The sequence below is a fragment of the Ambystoma mexicanum genome, chromosome 5q (genome assembly GCF_040938575.1).
Source record: "Ambystoma mexicanum isolate Mex_15411 chromosome 5q, UKY_AmexF1_1, whole genome shotgun sequence".
Classification (NCBI taxonomy): Eukaryota; Metazoa; Chordata; class Amphibia; order Caudata; family Ambystomatidae; genus Ambystoma; species Ambystoma mexicanum.
The window spans coordinates 79055053-79075094 of NC_090933.1; the positions used below are offsets into that span (position 1 = coordinate 79055053).

At 46.0% G+C, this 20042-nt stretch overlaps 1 protein-coding gene across 2 annotated transcripts in view; it reads right to left on the reverse strand.

Moving 5' to 3' along the window:
- INO80C (INO80 complex subunit C) overlaps positions 1 to 20042 on the reverse strand; it is a 475763-nt gene that overhangs the window by 26852 nt on the left and 428869 nt on the right. The window contains exon 6 of one of the 2 annotated variants that reach the window (XR_011278543.1): positions 3387 to 3634. Coding sequence is in view for 1 of the 2 variants with exons in the window: in XM_069620549.1 (XP_069476650.1) it covers positions 3503 to 3634 (132 nt within the window). In the remaining variant the exon portion in view is untranslated. Of the gene's footprint in view, positions 1 to 3382; positions 3635 to 20042 lie in introns of those variants that run through there. The other variant, XM_069620549.1, reaches the window with a different exon arrangement.

Sequence of the window (20042 nt, forward strand, 5' to 3'; positions counted from 1 at the left end):
CCACCAGTCTTGTCCGTGACACATCTGCACGGTTCATAAAAAGTACAGAGAGAGTTTCTAAGGGCTTTGGAAATGACTATAGACTCAAGTGTTCTGTATGATAAGATACATTTCACACTGTACATGTTGCACAAAAGTTGCAACATGAGGAAAGGACTAAGGGAAATAGAGTCTCCCAGTACTGACTGTCTTAAGGGCCTGTCAGTTCCCCATAAAAAGTGAGCGAAAGCCCAGGGGTGAAGATGCACTGCACGAAGTTACAGGACCCCTGTTAAAGCCTTCAAGGGCCGTAATCTCTTTTGTGCAGCATGTGACAACCTCACACACAGTGATGGAGCTAAGTGAGGGTGCCAGGAGATCCTCCCCATTCTGTCCCTGGGGTGATCATCGACCAGCTCAGGGAAGTCACTGGACCCGTTGGTGAGCGCCAGTAGAAGTTCCCAGAAGAAGGCAGGGGACTTTCTCTCAGAGCCCATTACTGTGAATTATTTGGGTTATAGAATATTTGGGGAGAATCAAAACACTGGGACCCAATTGGCTCATTCTGATGCCGGCAGTGTATAATGGATTTTATTTATTAGTCATTTATGAGTGTACAGTACATTTTAAAACTCTTAGTAAGGAGTTGGCCTAACAACGCTTCGTTAGGGTGGTGGAGAGGACAGTTAATGAGGTCCAAGATGGATTTGTGATGCAGAGGAATACAAACCACAACCTGAGACTCTTTCGATTGTTGGAAGAATTTTAGGATTGCTCTGAACCATTGGCATTAGCTAGACTAGACATGCAGACAGCGTTAAATAAGGTTAATTGGTACTTTATGCAGATGCCATTGTCAGCCATGAGGTTAGGACTCCGTTTTTAGGATGTTTACAATTTCTGCATGTGAAACTAGTGTTTCTACTAGGAACAAATGTATTGTATCAGTGTAATGTGAAGCGCACCGTGCTAGAGGACTGGTTGGTCAAGGGGGACGGTTGCTACTACCTGAGGTGTGATGGTTGTCCCAGAAAAGATACACAAGCAATCTCTCTGACCAGGCCCTCAGCGCCCAGGCCTAATTCAGAGGACTGTCACTTGGAATTTCCAGGCTCTGTGCCTGTCACTTTAAAAAATGCCCAGAGGAATAATCAAAGCATGAGCCACAGTAATCCCTTCGACAATACTCCCAACAAAATGCAACAAATGTAACCATTAGGCATGGTAAGGAAAAGCCAGCACTGTTTGGAAAGAGGTATCCGCTGCAGTAGGCAGGGAGGAGAGACCTAAGTGATGGTATTTTGTCTGCCAGTGCTGTGCGCACTCACATGAAAACAACAATGACTGACGGACCTGAAATAGCCGAACAGTGGCAGCACATTATGGCAAGCAGGTGCCCAGGCTTTTCAAAACCAGCCGCTCCAATCCAGCTACCGACAGGCTCAGGTAAAGAGGCTATGATGCTATAAACGGCACAGACTATTTCATGCTGTTAGGGATGTGAGGAGTTGGCAAGCAGGTTACAGAGGAGGTGGTTAAGGTGAATGCAGTGGAGGAAGAGAGGTGGAAGATACTAAAACGAAAGGGGAGATGTTGGAAAAGGAGGCACCAGAGAGAGAAAGAGTGGGAGGTTGAAAAGGGCTGTATGAAATACTAGGAGGAGGGTGGAAGACGTTAGCAGGTCGTTAGGAGGAACACCCAAGAGGAAGGAGGAGAAATTTCCCAAGAGGCATATAGAGAACAGACAGGAAAGGGTGGAGGTACTAGCCAATTGCAAAGTGGCAAGGAGGTATTGGAAGAGAGTGCAGGGAAGAGAAAAGGACAGGAGGTGAGGTTTTGTTAGGAATGAGATTGTTGCAACTCGTCAAGGAGGAAGGTGATGATGGTGTTTTGGGGAAGAGAGCCAAGACCTGAGAGGGCGGTGACAAGCAAGTGAAAGGTTGACACTGGTCAACATTTGCGTTTCCCACAGGCTTTCACGTATGTTTGCCTATGGTGCTCCATGAACTGTTTATCTAGGGGTTACATTGTGTATTGACCCAGATGCATTGGAGTGGTAAGGTCTGTGTCATCTTTGCAGCTGCCTATCAGAAAGGGCATATAGCTTTCATGGACTCAGGAATGGAATGTATAAAATTCAAGTCACTCCTAGGTATTTGGGGGTCAACAAGATCGATGGTGGATCAGCTGCCACTCCGGTTGTCCAACATTAAGATAGTGTGGGGCAGTACATTCAAGAATTGAAAATAGAGGCTAGAAATAGGGCCATGGAAGATGCATTTTTTCTTTTTAATGGTGGGGGCATAAGATTGTAAAGGATTGTAAAGGACATACATTTCCTATCTGGTTGGTGTCTTCTATGAAAAGGCAGGGGCACGCGGTTTGGGTTGGGGCGATGCCCATTGGTGTCCAATAGAGGGAATCTTGTAACATGGGACACAGAGGACAGGAAGGCCTGGGTATGTGGAATGATTACCGGATGGCTCAATTTATATTGGTGTGGTTAAGGGACATGGAAATAGGTACTTCTGGAGCGCAGGGAACTATCAAGTATTGATATTGGACTAAGTGGTAGTATTTCTATGCAAGGGATTTGGGCACATGTGTGTTTTGACATGTCAATCAATGATGCGACAATTGTATTCAATCAGACGTGCTGAATAATAAAGAAAAACAAAATAGGATTTCATATTCTTCCTACTCTATGCTATGTGTAGTAGAAATGTATTTCTAAGGCTGGATAGATTGAATGCAACCGATTCTCAATGATTTGCACTGGAGAAGGTCAGCAGATGTCCTATGCGCTTCTCAGAATTGCAGCAGCTACGTTATGCTGAATTCTCAAAGCCAAAAACCTGAGCAAATCTGGAGATGCTTGGAGAATCTCTGAAATGTCCTCGAGTAGATTTACATGAATTACATGTGCACGTTATTTGCTCCACTTTTTGGCTTTGAGAATCTGGTATAAGGCAGAAGGTGAAAAACTGAGATATTAACCTGTATCTTCAGTGCACATTTGTGGAAATCAGCCTCAATAGGTATATTCCCCCACAGTAGCCTATCTTTACTTGTCTGCTATGTTTTATAAATTGGACATGACTTGGCAATGAATACTAGCACTGTAAATCACCAGAAAGGTAAGCCCTAAAGCCCAGCATGAATAGTTGGGGATACGCAAACTAGTTATTCTCGCATACACGTATCCCGTTACTTTGAGTGAATCTGGCAGAATGAAAATGCTTGTGTCAATTAACAGCTTCTAAAAGTTAAGTTGGCGAAATAAAATACAAAGCGCAGAGTGGGATATCAAATATAAAATATGCATACATTATAAGCAGTATTACAAATTATTATGAATATCATGGAGTTCATAAAAGGGAGACGTGAATCTTGAAATACAAAGTTACCTGTGAAATTATTTTATTGTGTAAATATGTTTACTATAAAAAAACAATATTCGTCCAACTTCCAATAGTAATTAGAGTGTTTCAAGTGATTCATGATATTTTCTTCATAAAGATTCTCATGGAACTATACTGGTTGCTTTTCGTAGGACAAGATACCCTGTAATAACATCAGTTGGCAACATCCGGATATAATTAAATTCTTCAATTGTACTATATCTCAACTTGCTTTGCGGGTCTGTGTAATTTGCCTGAAAAATAAAATGAACAAGACAATTTTAACTGTCACACATTACGGCTAGTAACGAAGAACGTAATAGCACAATATATAATTGAAAGCAGGTTGAAACACTTAAGAGGTATACCGTTTAAAAAACGTTCTAGAAGAGACAAGACAAAAATACAAAGTTACATTTATGGTGACATGGGTGCTCCTCGTACTGATCACATTGAGCAAGTAAATGAGATGATAAAACTCTTTGGTAGACACCAATGGAGGAATCGCGTTCACATCTCTGAAGACCTGATTAAGAAGCGTGGTACAAAGAATTGTCGAGGCTGGGCTAAAGTTATGAGCTGTGTCTGCGGGTTCTGTCCCGATTCTCAGGCACACTGATTTCTCGTTAGTACAGCTTGGCTTGTGAACTAAATCCATTCTGTTTTTTGGGGAAATTAACAATGCATATGAGAAACATTTTCATATAATTAATTGTAGTGGTGCAGGAGTGGTTATCAGTGGAACAGAGTCTTTCTACAGTCTCCACTGATGAAGGCGGATCTGTTGAAGGCAAGGCAAAGACACAACCTTCACAAACCCTTTTGACGCGCGGAGCAGTGCAGGAGTGGTCATCAGTGGCAAAACAAAAGAGGTGATGGCTGGAAGGTTTAGAATTAATCTTAACCTCTGGCATTATTCTGGGTAATCCTCCAGACCATCGTTTTTTGCCTATCAAACCATTACAAGCCTTTTTTGTGGTGGGACCATGCCTTATTTGCATATGGTCTTAACCCTTTTGTAATGGCTTGGCAGGCCAAGAACGATGGTATGGAGGGTTTCCCAGGGCAATGCCAGAGGTTAGGATCACTTCTTTTGTTTTGAGAGGTTATAAGTGGCACAGAATATTTCTGCAATCTCCACTGGTGAAGGAGGACCTATTAAAGCCAAGGCAAAGACAAAACCTTCATAAACCCCATTGACGCGCAGAGCTCAGCAGACTGGTGCAGGAGTGGCAATCAGTGGTTTAGGGTGGGTTGGCAGTGGCTATAAAGTAAGCGCTTCTTGCCCGTGCTTGCATGACACGCGAGCATTGACGTGTCTGGGCTGATTATCAGCCAACTGACGGGGAGTTGGGCGGTGTGGATGCTTGGTAATTCAACCTTAAGGGGGCATGTTGGGTATGCGTGAAAAGCCAGTCGCGAAGAAACGGTCGCCGCACTTGTGCACCTATTGTGTGTACTTTCACTCAAAGGGGCTCCCTAAGTTAGCGTCTACAAGCCCAAATGAGACCAGCGAGACAAGCAGGGGTCAAGAAGCGCATGCCTGCGAGCTGTTGGCCCGGTAAAGGCCAGCTGCCGGTGTTTGGAATTGTGGTCCGAAGCTCATGCACATCACCCAAAACAAAGTTGCCGGGTAGTGGGTTCAGCAGCAGCCTATATAGCAGCGCTTAATAAACAAGTAGCAAAAGTTAAAACAGCGAGGAGCCAGAGCAACCCTTGCAGGGATCGATTTATGGCGAGACGCTCTGTTTACAGACTGAGAAGTCAAGCGATGTTCACAAGTGAGGAAGCTCTGGCAGAGCAAGCGAGTATGAACCAGTCCAAGGTTAAAAGTGGCCTATCTGAGGACGCTCTATTATCAGAACTATTACAGAACTTAGGGGACCCATCGACACCTGGTGGGCAGTTTGAAAAATCAGATGAGACTCCATTGTACAAGAAAGTGACTATGCACAGGAGCTTGGTCACCCCGATAGCAGGCCATAAGATAACCGAATGTTTTCCCCAAATCAAGAACAAGTTCAGAAATTAGAACTATTAATATTGTTTATGCTCTAGCTTGTATGGCATGTTCACACATTAGTGACATTAGTATGACAAGAGTTTGTTGGTAATGTAGTTGTTTCTGATAAAGTGGTACAAGAGAGGCATGACACTGAAAGTGAAATTGTAATTGAGGTTTTTAATGTGGACTCTGATAGGGACTCAGGGGAAGGCTCAGGGGTGGGGGCTGGGGCCTTGCTCCGATCTATTGAAAGATAAATCATTTAAAGAAACGGAAAAGGGGCTGGTGGATCCCTGCACCACACTTTGAGGGAGGTGGATGAGCGAATCAAGCTCACCTCTGCCACAATTTTGGCATTAAACATGGTGCTGAGCTCCTTCGATGAGCTCTATACCATATACAAAAAGTGACAGCTAACACCTTGCTATTGAGTGAAATAAAATAAAAAATGGAATTGATGTGCGGGAAATGCATAAGTACAGGGTAGGTGGGCCTAAATAGCATCAGTATTTTCTCTCTGGAGTGTCAGGGTGGAGAAATCTTAATGATGTGTTCTAAATGACCATGTTGTGGAACCGGACATTGAAATAATAGGTGCCTTACACCGGGGGAGAGCAGTTTGGAGGGGCCAGTGGTCCAGGCAGTGTTATATGCATTAGTGACATGAACGTGAGTGAGAATCCGAGAAACAAAGAAAGAAAACAAATATGAAAAGTCAGAGGTGAGAAAGGACAATGACAAGAATTCTCTATAAGTTACTTTGAGGAGACATGGAGGCTGTTCAGTCAATGGAAGACAATCCGGGGGAGAGTCCCTTAGGTATAACAAAGGGACAAAGAAAGCTGTGGGAAAGAAACAGGTTAAAAAATGAATTACAAAAAAACAATTATGAAAAATATTAAAACCTGTAGATTCAAGGGAAAGTCCTCTGGTAAGTTCTTAAGAAATCTCATGATTGTAGAGCCCTTTGACGGGACATTAAGAGGGAGGGGTGGAAATGAAAGTGATGATGGGATGATGGGACAGTGGGAGGATGGAGTGGAAATGAAAGGGAAGAAAATAAGCAGTTGGAAGTCAGTATGGACTCAGAGGGCGAGAGTGAATCAATGTTGGAGAGTGGAAACAGGTCAGTGGAGGAGGTGGTGCAATTAAGTCCCCAGTGCGTGCCGTGGTGGCTTACGCAGACGGGCAAAATATGGTCTTCAGCATTTGGAGGTACAGAATGCGATTCAGTAGGGAGAAGCGGAAAGGAATTTGAAACAGAGATGGTTTGGATCTATGATCAACTCTAACGAAGGGGAAAAGTGGTGCCAAGGGAAATGGGGGTTTAGTTCCATGTGGTGATAAAGCCCTTTTGAAAAAATTACATTGACCTGATGGGAATCAAAGTGGGCATGGGGGGTGTGCATGCAATGGCCACACAGGCAGTTCCCAAATGAATTGGATAGGGATGGTTATAATCGTGGGAGAAAATGAAGGGTGGCCAATAAGAAAGTATGAGGGGACTCCACAGAGGAGTACTCACAGCGTGTTGAAAAATGCGGTCAGAAAAGACAACAATGTTGAGTCTGAGAAAGAAAAGGTGATTGAAAAGAGAAAAACTAGCAAATGGAATTAAAAACATACAGTTGCGGGCGGTTCTAAAAAAGAAAAAGTGTAGTGGTAACTAGCCTGTGGGATAAATATTGCAATCTGCTTAAATAGAGCCAATATGTTGACACTCTTCTCTGAAATCCCTAATCTTAGGTCAATGTCATCATATGATATTGACATAGTCAAATTCACAGATCAGTTCCAGACAGACACCTGTGCATCACACTTTGGGTGACACATTGTCAGAGAAGTGAAAAATCGTCGCTGCATAACATGGGCTTCGTTATAAACACAGTAGGGGAGGGACCATTAGACCTTGGCAGTACAAGAACAGATAAAAAGGGGGACGAGACAAAGTTGTTACATTGTTGGGCCAAGTGGGGTTGGTGCGAGAAATGATAGCGGTAATGCTAACCAGATCGAAAGTCCTAGACAAGTAGAGTGGTCTTGGGTGGCTGCAGCATTAACAAAGCATTTCCTTTCGTCAGGCAACTGGGATGAGGATTGCATCCTGGAACTCTAGAGGTAACGCCAATCTATTCACAAATGAGAAGGAAATGTTACTATTGAAAGAGATCAGTTGTGTGCTCATTCGGGAGATATATGGCCTTTATATTGGCACCAAATTAGGGTTAAATGCTACCCCAGTGTGGGACGGGTACATTGTAGTTTCTCAAGAGGCAGAGCCTAGCCTGGGGGCTAGGTCATCAGGCGGGCTAATACCAGCAATTAAGTTGTGCCATAATGTCGAGGCCAGAATTTTGCCCAATTTACAGTTTGGCATTTTGGCAGTGGTTTGGTATCAGGGAATGAGTGTGAGGGTACATCACTGCTACTACTAAATATATACTGGCACAAAAGGGTGAGAGACATTGACTGTTTTCTGAACATTATCATAGGAGTAAATGTAGCATGGAAATGCTTGAAATCTAATGGTCGGGTCATGCTGGCGGGTGACCTAAACGCCACATGTGTAAAAATTGAAACAGAGGAAGCTTGGTGGAATGAGAATGTGGGGATGGTACCAGAGTAGGTCCCCGAATTCTGGAGCACATCTTCTGTGGTACCAATTTTTAAAAGAGGCACTAGGGCTGATCCTAAGAATTCTTGACCTATAGCATTGATAGATGCGGATAGTAAAGCCTTTGTGCCCCTTTTTTGATACATTTGGAAGAATGGGTCAACTCCACGGGGAGACAATGTGCTGAAGAATGGCTTTCGGAGGGGCCATAGGACCGATCTCAATGGGCTCATAGTTTGATACAAACATGAACAGGCTTGGATGGAGAAGCTGGGTACGACGCTCGTTGTATAAATCGACCTCTCTGGCTCAATTATCCGTGGAACATAAAGAGGAGGTGTCACACATCTAAATTTATTCCTGAATCAATATTATGGAGATATTACCTAGCGCGTCAGAAGGCATCTACTATATACTAATGAGGCGCAGGCAAATTTAAGGTAAGGTAGTGTTTTGTCGATTCTGTGGTCATAAGGACTCAGTGGAAACACTGACATCTTTTCATCAATTGCACTGCTGTTTGCCCTATGAATGTGTTATATCAAGAAATTGGGCTACCTGAGGCTTCCTGCTTCTGTACGTTGCTCTGCTTTGCTATCTACTTGATTGGATCGCTACGTGTTACAAGGACAATATCTCTAAACCATAAAAGGGTACGTTGTACTAACAAAGACATTCTATACTGAATAATATATTGAACGTTGGAACGCTGATAAGAGTAATAATACGCATTTCCTTATTCTAGATTGTATAGGCCACGCCCCCTCTGTGACGTGTGCTACATCAGCTGACCCCAGGGCGCAACCGCGGACAATCGCGTGCTATCGAGAAGGACTGTTGGCTGCTTGCTGGCCCGGCTCGGCACGCTGCAGGCAGCTCCTCTTCGATTGAGCAGGCGGTCAAACAATCTAGACTATCAAGCTATCATTTAACTCATAGCAAATTCTGCACTGAAACTTTGAAAGTTTAAAATTCCGATTGGCTACAAGTGAATCAGGACGACTATGACAATGTACAAATTAACGACAGCCATGCAGCCCCAAGAGAGTACTTTGATAATTGAGGAAGAACGAGAGTGGACTACATTGGATAAACGCAATAACTCGCTTCAGAAAGACATGAAATACAAAATGAAGCGCTCCAAAACTATGCCGATGGATGCAAGATGGCTATGGAGTTTGAATGCCAAACTAAAAAGCACTGAACATCATCGCTCTAATGGCTTTGAAAAAGAATTATTGCCCGTACTTGTTAAAATACCTGAAAGTGTAATGAACAAACAGTGTTATATTTTAAATGTCTCTATTGCTGATGTTGATCTGCTGAATATAAATACTCAATGTGGCCAAAGTATTAATTCCTCTGCGCCAGACCCTTGTAGTACGTCCATAAAAGTCACAAAAATACACAGCCTCGACATATCGAGTAAAGATGCACTGGAGAACAATGGAAAAAAACAGCAGCTACCGAAATATTAGTTCATGCAGTGGAGACTATGGAGTGTCCATTGTTATATTCCCAAGTTGTTGGTCAAAAATATATTAAGATGCATGATGACCAATCCTTACAAATTCTTCCCAGCCCTCTTGAAATCCCGGGTACCCAACTCTATAGAGAAAACGGTAATGGTAATTCCCAAGTGTTAAACCTGAGTAATGAAACCAGTATAGTTTTTGACACTCAAATCGAAAGACTATCTGCCCCAAATAAATGAAATCTTTCTCAATCCCCTATTACATCAATCTCAACATTGAGTCTTTTGTGAAACCTACGCCAAGAACTTCATTTGGATTTAGACCTACACCCCTGGTGTCTCAAGAATCTACCTTAAATGCTTTAAATATTCGGTTGTTTAGGCTAACTAAACTCTATGAAAGCCTGGTTGCGAAAATCTAGGCCCAGGGGGACAATGCTAGATCTATGGGTTTGAAGCTAGACTGGATTGCTCATAATATGGATCCATCATAAAATCCAAGAGAAAACAAATGTGAATACATCTTTGTTAGATAACAAACCCTCAGAAGGTTGCTCCAAGTGTTTACAAAATGGGAGCAAGCAATACGTGAGGCCACACAAAAAGGGGTATACAAATCGAAGACAGTGAGGGGCCTTTAATCTCTTTAAACTTCATATAGTGGTTCCTCTAATTGCATCATGGTCATCGCTTATTTCAGGAATTAAATCCTCAGCTTCGAGTATTAGTTGTTGTGTTATAGAACCATGGGTGGATTCTGATGGCAGCGTATCTGCTATAACTATTAATGAATCATTGAAAGAGATTAAAGGCCTTTACTGAAATCTGGTAACAGTCACATTTTTAGAAAATAAACTATAATTTTGCTACAAAAAACGTGGTTAATGACAGAACCACTCCTTGCTGGCTATGAATTATCATGGGTTTCCGCAGTCCATGGCAGAAAAGGAAGGCATCAGCAGGGCTGTTAACTGCCCTTAAATTTGATATAAATGCTAAATTGTTACCTGGGCCTCACCTCATCTGTGCGTACAATTGACAAAGATAGTGTTTAGAGACTCGAGAAATGTCACAATACAATCCGCAATATTAAATTTATACTGGAACACAGCAATGCTCTCAGATAAATATTTCTTAGAGCTGGTTGTCGAGATGCTTGATTTGTTTGCACAGGATGGAAGAACAAGTTACTTACCAACTGGTAACGTTCTTTCGACTGGATGTCCCTCTAACGCATCCCACATCTTTGACATGTAATGTTCACAGCTGTGCACTTCGGAACCTTTTTTGGCAGAGGGTGTCCTGCGTCAATGGCATCGGGTCCATGTCCCTCGAAGGCCTCGGTCAACGGCGATATCACAGAAATAGGATGCACGGCGCCCGTAGCCTCAGGTTAATATTTCCCCCAGAACGTGTGCCACCAGTCTGATGCCTGCTGGACTGCATTTAGCCTTGCCGGAAACGGAAACTGCAATCGCATAGGAAATTCTCCTGAGGGGCAGGCTGGGAGGGTGATGTGGAATGCGTTGGACAGTAATCTCAAAGGACAAGAGTGCAAAGGTTCAAACGGAGCACCCATGAGAAATTTCAAAACCAAATTTAAATCCCAAACCGGCATCTGGAAAGGGGACAGCGGGTATACATTAGTCAGTCCTTTAAGAAATCAAAGGAATCTTAAAATAAGAACATTCTTCAGACGAGTGCTTAAAGATAGACAGCGCCGCCAGGTAACCTTTAATGGTACCTACTTGAAGGCCCCTGTGGGCCAAAGAAAGTAAGAAAGACAAAACCATAGGAATGGAGCACTGAAAAGGATCAACATTGTGATCTCTGCACCAGTCGCAGAACTTATGCCAACGGTACAGGGATTTTGTTGCAGGCCGCCTGGCCGAAAGCAACACTGCCATCACCAATCCTTATACCTCAACCTTTCAGATACCAAGCGTGAAGGTTGAGAGTCTTGACCTCTGGATGGAGAACCTGACACCCCCCCGCCCCCTCGAGCGCGAGAGCAGTTCTCCTCGGTGGGGAAGATGGCGTGGCGGGCAGATGGACATTTCCAGAAGGTCCAGGTACCACGCTCTCCTGGCCCAATCCGGAGCAATGAGGATCATGTGGGAACCAAACCTCCGTAACCTCCGCAACCTCCACAACACTTGAGGAATGACAGGGACTGGAGGAAACGCGTACAGCAGTGGGAATGACCAATCCACCACGAACGCATCTCCTAAGGCTCCTCTTGGAGGAAATTCTCTTGAGCAGAATCTCTTGCACTTCCGGTTGACACTGGTGGCGAAGAGATCCACTTGCGGGGTTCCCCAAAGGGTGAAGATCTCCTGAAGGACTTCCTGAGCCAACTCCCATTCGTGGGAGACAGAGCTTTGCCTGCTCAGAGCAACCACTGCCGCATTGTCGTCTCCGGCCAGATGAACTGCCGAGATCGAAATTTCCTGTTGGATAGCCCAGAACCAGAGCTGCATTGGCTCTCTGCACAACAGAAATGCCCTATTCCCCCATCCCCCTTTTGGTTGAAGTTATACATGGCCACTGTGTTGTCCGTCATGATCAGGACACTCTTCCGCCGTACAGAGGGCAGAAACGCCTTCAGGGCTAGCCTGATGACCCTCAGCTCTAACAAATTGATGTGGAGTCTGGACTCCGACGGAGACCAACAACCGCTGGCGGTCAAGTCGTTGGCATGAACGCCCCATCCTGTGAGGGAAGCATCCGTCACTACCGTCACCTCCGGCCACGGTTGCCAAAAACCCCCCACCCCCAATCAGCTTCCGTTCGTTGGCCCACCAGAGAAGATCCTGGGAGACCGAGAGTATAATCTGAACGGGATCCGCCATCCTGCCAGAGAACGGTGACCGCTGCACCTTGAGCGCCCACTGCAGGGATCTCATCCGCAGCCTGGCCTCTGGCACCAGAAAAATGCAGGATGCAATGAGGGCGAGCAACCTTAAGAATTAGAAAGCCGGGAGACTCTCGGCATGTTGAAAATTGTCCACCATCTGCACAATGTGATGAGCTCTTACCCTGGGAGGCGAACACTTCCCCAAGGATGTGTCCAACACAGCCCCGATGTACTGGAGCTGTTGGGAAGGTGTCAGGTGCGACTTCTTGAAATTCAGGGAGAAGCCCAGCCTGTGAAGGGTGCAGTCGGTGACACTGAGATGATCCAATGCAAACTCGGGAGAGCGCGCCCGGATCAGCCAGTCGTCCAGGGGTAGAGGTCAATTCCTCCTCACCTGAGATACGCTGCCATGAGCTTGGTGAAGACCCTCAGGACGGAGGTCAATCCGAACGACAGGACCCGAAACTGAAAGTGCCAGTCGCCAGCTGCAAACCCTCAGGTACTTCCTGTGCGCGGGATGGATCGGCACATGGAAGTAAGCATCCTTGGGGTCCAGAGACACCAACAAATCCTGAAGTTGAAGAGCCTGGAGGACTTGAGAAAGAGTGACCATCTTGAACCTGTCCTTCCTGAGAAGTTTGTTCAACCAACGCAAGTCCATGATGGGTCTCAAACCCCTGTCTTTCTTTGGGATAAAAAAATAAGGGGAATACCATCCCTTGTTCCTCTCCGCTACAGGCACCAGTTCTATAGCGCCTTTCTCCAGCAGGCTCAAAATTTCCTGTGCAAGGAGCGGATCCGGAAGCTTTAAAGAGTTTCCCTGGTGGATTGTCGTGAGGACGCTGAAGGAAGGGAAGGCAGTAGCCGTGGGCAATGGTATCCAGAACCCACGCATCTGAAGTAATGGCATACCATTCTTCGAGATGCTGAGACAGTCTGCCCCCAACCGGCGAACTAGGGGACATTGCCTCACGACTGTTTGGAAGTGGCTGCAGCAGTTCCTGAAGGCAAAGAGGCAGCTGCTTGAGCGCTTTGGCACCACGATTTCCCCGACCACCACGGGTACTCTTTCGCTGGCCCCTCTGACTTGCAGCCCCTCTCGTTCTACCAAAGGAGGAGTAGTAACGAAAGAAACGTGCCCTCCACTGCAGTCCCCTAGGACGAAAACGCAGAGGTTGATGCACCGCAGCGCTTAAAGATTTTGCAGCAGCTTTTGAGGTCTGCAACCTCTCGAGGATCTCGTCAGCCTTGCTGCCTAACAAATGTGCGCCATCAAAGGGCATGTTGAGAAGACGGGCCTGCACATCCGGAGCAAATCCCGAATTCCGCACCCACGCAAATCTGCGTATAACGGTGCTCACAGCCATGTATCGGCTAACACTGTCGGCCCTATCCAAACCTGACTGAAGGGATTCACACATGGCATCCTTGCCGTCCTGCACGAGAGCAAAGAACCCATCCCTTTCTTCCCCCTCAGGAATATGCTCAGCCACCAAAGAAACACAATTCCACAGTGTGTGTGAAAACATTGCCGAGGCACATGTGGAGTTGGCCGATTTCAGGGCCATGCTCCCAGCAGAAAATACCTTCTAGGCCCAACCGTCGAAGCACCTGTCCCTATCCGGAGGGATGGTAGGGTACGCCGCCTGAACCACCAAACTCTCAGGAGTGGGGTGAGTAGATAGATAGCTGGTCTCGCTAACGGAAGGGCGGTATTTCTTGGTCAAAGACAGTCGGAAGAGATTCCGGGGACTGCCAAGCAGCTGCCACAGTTTTCTGCAAGGTAAGAAAAAATGGCAAAACATGGTCAGAGGACGGATCTTGAACCAAGATGTCCGCCAGATCATTCTGCACAAAGTCTTCAGGAGGACCAGACCAGCCCAGATACTCAGACTCGTGCCATGAGTCTCCTATAAGAAGACCCCGCATGAGCCTCAGGCTCAGGTCTACCAAACTCCACTTCCGGGGAAGGGTCCAGCCCACTTGCATCATGGAGGGTCTGCCTCAAATCACTGTCGCCAGAAAAAAGTGGAGCATCATCAAGATCACCAGATTCCTCAACCTCAGACCTTTCCTCCTCTTCATAAATATCATCCAGAGGGAGTTGAAACCCAGGTCTAGGGACAGAAGAGGGACTGGAGGCCAAAACCGGCCTCACAGACTTCAAAGTAGCCTTCCTTGGAGGATCCACGATATCCGGGTACTCCAATGGCAAATTGAGAAAAAATCCCCGAAGGGGTTTATAGTGTCGAAGGCTTTGATGTCGAGAGCGTTGACAACCTCGACGTTGGGATCGCCGAAGGCTTTGGCGTCGACACAGGTGGCGACGGCGCTGTGGGCTGATACGATGGCAAGGCGTTGATGTCCGATTCGGACGGACACATCGCCGAACGAGTCGACACCGGTCCCAAGCCCTCAAAAGGTTGCTGCGGTCTTGCTGCGGGCGAGGACCGAGACCTAGAGACACGTCTCTTGCGACCTTTTGATTCCTTGTCCGTACGGGACATCGGCGGCTCCCGATGTGTGTCGCGTCGCAAACCCGAGCCCGAAGGCATGCGAGCCACTAACGAGACAGATCGTAGCCGGCTTCGTCAGAAGGCGCGACCGGACCCGTGTGCTGCGATTGAAAAATCGCCATCATGTATTTCTTAAATGCACCCATTCCTCAGCAGTAGAGGACTTTGAAGGGCACGTAACCTTCCTCGAGGCACCATCCTCCAAGGAGGACGGTGAAGGCGACCGGTGACGGCGCTTCTTCAAGTGCCGGAACGAGGAAGACGAGTGGCAGGAACCACTTCCGACACGGAGAGTCGCCCCTCGAGTCATCAGTGGAAACCCCGTTGGACTTTGACTTAGAAGCACAGGATTTAACAGGCTTCAAGCCCCTACCTACCTGGAGCTTCCCCTTCCGCAAGGCCTTGGCAGTCAGCGATTGGCATTCCGAGCAGTCGTCGGTGTCGTGCGACTCGCCCAGGCACCACAAACAAATGTGGTGGGGGTCAATGAGCGACATCTTCGACTTGCAGTCCCGGCAGGTCTTAAAGCCAGACCGCAGAGTCGACGAGAAAGACATCTTCTATGAAGAAAAACACACGAGGCGTGCCGAGTCTCACTAAGTTAACAAGTTCGCGTAAAAAACGGAACTGAGGCTACGGGCGCCGTGTGTCCTATTTATAACATCCTGTGACGTCGCCTTCGACGGAGGCCTTCGAGGGACATGGACCCGACGCCATCAACACTGGATGCCCTCTGCCGAAAAAGTTTCCCATGTGCACAGCTGTGGACATTACATGTCAAAGATGTGGAATGCATTGGAGGACAACATCCATTTGAAACATAAATATGACACTAATAGTGGGGGATATAAATCTGAGATGCATCGAAATTATAGATTCAAACTTTACTGGTAAAGCCAGAGCCTGGCTGACCTTGATGAAAGCTAGAGGCTTTAAAATGTTGAAAGGTACCTTAGATAAAGACACACCTCCACACCATACGTGGAATGGAGACCAGCTCGGCGCAACTATATATTACGCATTTGTCTCCGAACAAACTGTAACTAGAATAACTGACTTTGTAATATTGCCTGCTTTAAATAGTGACCATCACATGCTGGAAATTGCGTGGTCACTAAATTGCAATTAAAAAACGGAATTCTATAACCATCCACTGGAAGTTTATGGGAGAAACAAAATCAGATGGTCTCTAGGGAATATGAAGAAACTGAGTGATCTACTGACCGCTGATATACAAAATGAAGCATCCAATTACCAGCAAACGTATGTTGATGCCTTACAAGTGTGTAAAATGGGAAGACGCCCCCAACTAGTGTTTAAAAGTAAATTTGTCCCACTATTCAGAAGTTAAAAGATGAAAAGATAAGAGCCATAAGGAAGACTGTACGCTCCAAACCAAAGAATTGGAGGGAATTGGTAACTAATCTGCATACTAGGTACAAGAATTATGTTTGTTCTTATAAACTCCAACAAAATCAAATAGCGAGTGAGAAAATGTTAAAAGCATTGGTCTCCAAATCAAGTTCTGAGATATGGAAGCTCTTGAAAGCCTCCCCGATAGATGCTACAGCTTCTAGTATACTGAATTGTATTAGTGAACCAACTTGAAGAGCCCACTTCTTGCAAGTGTACCGGGATGAGAGCCATGATTCTTTGTTGGTATCTAAATAAGCGACAAATTTGGATTCACTGTAGTTTACTTGTGAGGATGTCGTAGTGTTAATTAAACATCCGACTACTTCGACAGCTCCTGGTCCTGATGGATTTACCAACCTAGTCCTAAAATCTAATCCTGATGAATGGGCATAGAGTCTCTGCCTAATATTTAAAAAAATAATCTTTTTTTTGATTTAACACTTTTATTGATTTTATTGCATAATACACAAAAAAGAACAATGACCCTGAAGGGGTCCAACAACCAATAACATCACAAAAGAAAATAAGGTCCGTCTTTCAACAACGTAAGGATATGTTAACAATTACTTGTACACTCTTGCATTGCAATTGCATTCTGGCCACCGGCCTGTGTCATACAAAAGTCTTATTGTGCGTTCTCCCACTTTTCCCAGATTTTCCCCGCTTTCCCAGGACATCCTCTGGCCGCATATACTCTTCGCTCCATCGCAATGCATGCATCTACATCATCTATCCATAGTGCATGCTCAGGGGTTACATCCGAACCCCATAGCTTGGCAATGTTGCGCTTGATCAGTGCCGTGGTGGTTGCAAACAGTAGCTTATCAGTGCGAGACATCTCACCCTCGTCCTCGACACCCAGCAACATCAATTTCGGATCTCTGGGCACAGTCCGACCCAGTACCTTACTAAGTGTGTCGCAGCAGCGTTGCCAGTATAGCGTGATGTGCGGACAGCCCCATATAATGTGGAAAAAGGAGCCCTCTTCCTGGTCGCAGCGCGGGCAATTCGGGTCTGTGGTTTTACCCCATCGGTACAATGCGACCCTTGGATAGTAGACTCTATGCAGGATTTTGAGCTGGACAAGGCGTAATCTGGCCGAAATGGCGGTTTCTCTCGGGTACATTAGGATTGTTATCCAGTCTTCAGGCAGTATTTCTCCCACATCCCTTTCCCATTTAGACTTTAGACTCGATAGCTCCGGTGTGGCAAACGAGGTGAGAACATTATACATCACCGAGGTGATTTTGGCGTCTATGCTATCTAGGACCAGGTTCCTCTGTATGGGGGTGCAGTCTGCCATGTCCCGCAGGTCAGGCAAGTACCGCTGTAGGGCATGACTTAATTGCATATGCCGGTATGGGTCAGTGACAGGGAGGTTGAACTCCTCCACCAACCTCTCAAATGGCACAATTCCCCCGTCCTGAATCACATCCCCCACTTTTGTTATTCCCGCAGTTATCCAGTTCCGCCATTTTGGGAGCCTGTCCAGCTCAGGGATGTGTTTATTTATCCACAGTGGCTGTACCGGTGTGGTTTTCCCTTCCCAGTTTATATGTTTATGCGCCTCTGCCCAGATTAATGCCCGGTGAGCAGCCATTGTTTTGGTAGTGCTGATGACAATGCATTACTTACCGTAAAAGCATTTCTGATGGTTGTATCTGCTTAGATTCACATGCTGTGCATAGGTCCGACATCCAGTGGTCACTGCGGAGTATTGCATTTTGTTTTTCGTAGTCGAAAAAGGGGACGTCGACAAGGCGTGTCTGTAACACTATCCCTATAGTGACGTGCGTTGTACCCACAATCCCTCACGCGTCGAGGTCCCTCTGTTTGTATTTTTCTGCCCTGAGGGAGCCTTCTAGACGTGAGTGAGTACAGAAAAGAGAGAAATATAGAAAAGGATGTCTATGTTCCTTCCATCCAAGCGGGGAGGAAGGGTGGGCGCATGTGAATCTAAGCAGATGCAACCATCGGAAATGCTTTTACGGTAAGTAATGCATTGTCTTCTGATGTTTGTTAATCTGCTTAGAATCACATGCTGTGCATAGACTAGCGAGCAGTACCCGGAGTTGGCGGTGGGTTATGAGAAGGAACAGTAGAGAAAAGATGTCTTAATACTGCCTCTCCCACCTGGGAGTCAGATCTAGAGTGTGCATCTAGACAGTAGTGTTTTGTAAAGGTGTGCACAGAACTCCAGGTAGCCGCTTTGCAGATGGACTCAAGGGGAACATTTGCAATGAACGCTATGGAAGCCCCAGTGCCTCGAGTGGAATGTGCTCTTGGCTTGAAGGGTAGTTCTCTCTTAGCAAGAGTGTAACAGAGAGTGATGCATTGAACAATCCATCTAGATATAGTGGACTTTGAAACTGCATCTCCTTCTCTTCCTGCTGCCACAGAGACAAAGAACTGATTAGTCTTTCTCAGTGGTCTGGTTCTTTCCATGTAGAACATGACAGCTCTGCGTACATCTAGTGTATGCAGACTTTTTTCTCCCAAGCTGGAAGGGTTTTGAAAGAACTTTGGTAGTTCTATTGACTGGTTTACATGAAATTTCGAGATGAATTTTGGTGCAAACCTTGGGTGTGTGCGTAGAACCACCTTATCCTTGTGAACTGTTACGAAGGGGTCTAGTACAGAAAGAGCCTGTAGTTCACTTACTCTCCTAATGGAGGTGATAGCTATTAGGAAAGCACTCTTAAGAGTGAGGTCTTTAAGAGTTGCCTTGTGCATGGGTTCGAAAGGAGGGCCCATGAGTCTAGAAAGTACCACATTTAAGTCCCATCCGGGAGCTGGGTTAGCTATCGGAGGGTGTATTCTCTTTACCCCCTCCATGAAGGCCTTGATAACTGGTATCTTCCACCACAACACTTTAAGTTGGGAAGTGGTGTATGCAGAAAGTGCCGCTAGGTGGACTTTAATGGAATTGAACACTAGACCTGAATCCAGTAAATGGGTCAAGTACAGAACAATGTTAGTGGGAGAGCAGTCAACCGGGTTGATGCTCTTACCTCTACACCAGATGACAAATCTTTTCCACTTGCTAGAATAGCAGTGGCGAGTATTAGGTTTTCTGGCTTCCCTGAGGATGTCCATACATCTCTGCGGGAGTTGTAAATGTCCAAATTCTATGATCTCAGGAGCCAGGCTGCTAAGTTCATGGTCTGAGGGCATGGATGCAGTGTCCTGCCCTTGTCCTGTGACAGCATGTTGTACGGGCAGGGAAGTTTCACTGGGGGAGATAGGTACATCTCTATCAAGTGAGCGAACCATGGCTGCCGGGCCCACATTGGGGCCACTAGTATCATGGTAACCTGCTCCTGGTGCATTTTGTGCACCACTTTGTTGAGAAGGGGAGTCGGGGGAAAGGCGTAAACAAATTTCCCTGACCATTGAATCGACAGACCGTTCCCCTTGAACTGGTTCTGGGGGTACCTGGAGGCGTAACTTTGGCATTGTGAGTTCTCCAGAGTTGCGAACAGGTCTATTTCCGGGAATCCCCATTGCGTGAAGACGTCTAAGACGATGTCTTCGTGCAATTGCCATTCGTACTCTTCGGGCAGGGGGAAGTCTCTGCTGAGTTTGTCTGCTAGCAGATTGAGTTCCCCTGGTACATGTTGTGATAGTATGAAAATGTTGTGTTTGAGAGCCCACTTCCATATATTCTGGGACAGCTTGGACAGTCCTGGAGAGTGAGTGCCCCCTTGCTTGTTGAGGTAGTACATGGCTGTGGTGCTGTCTGTGAGGACCATCACTGTCTTTCCTTGTAAGTGTTCCTGA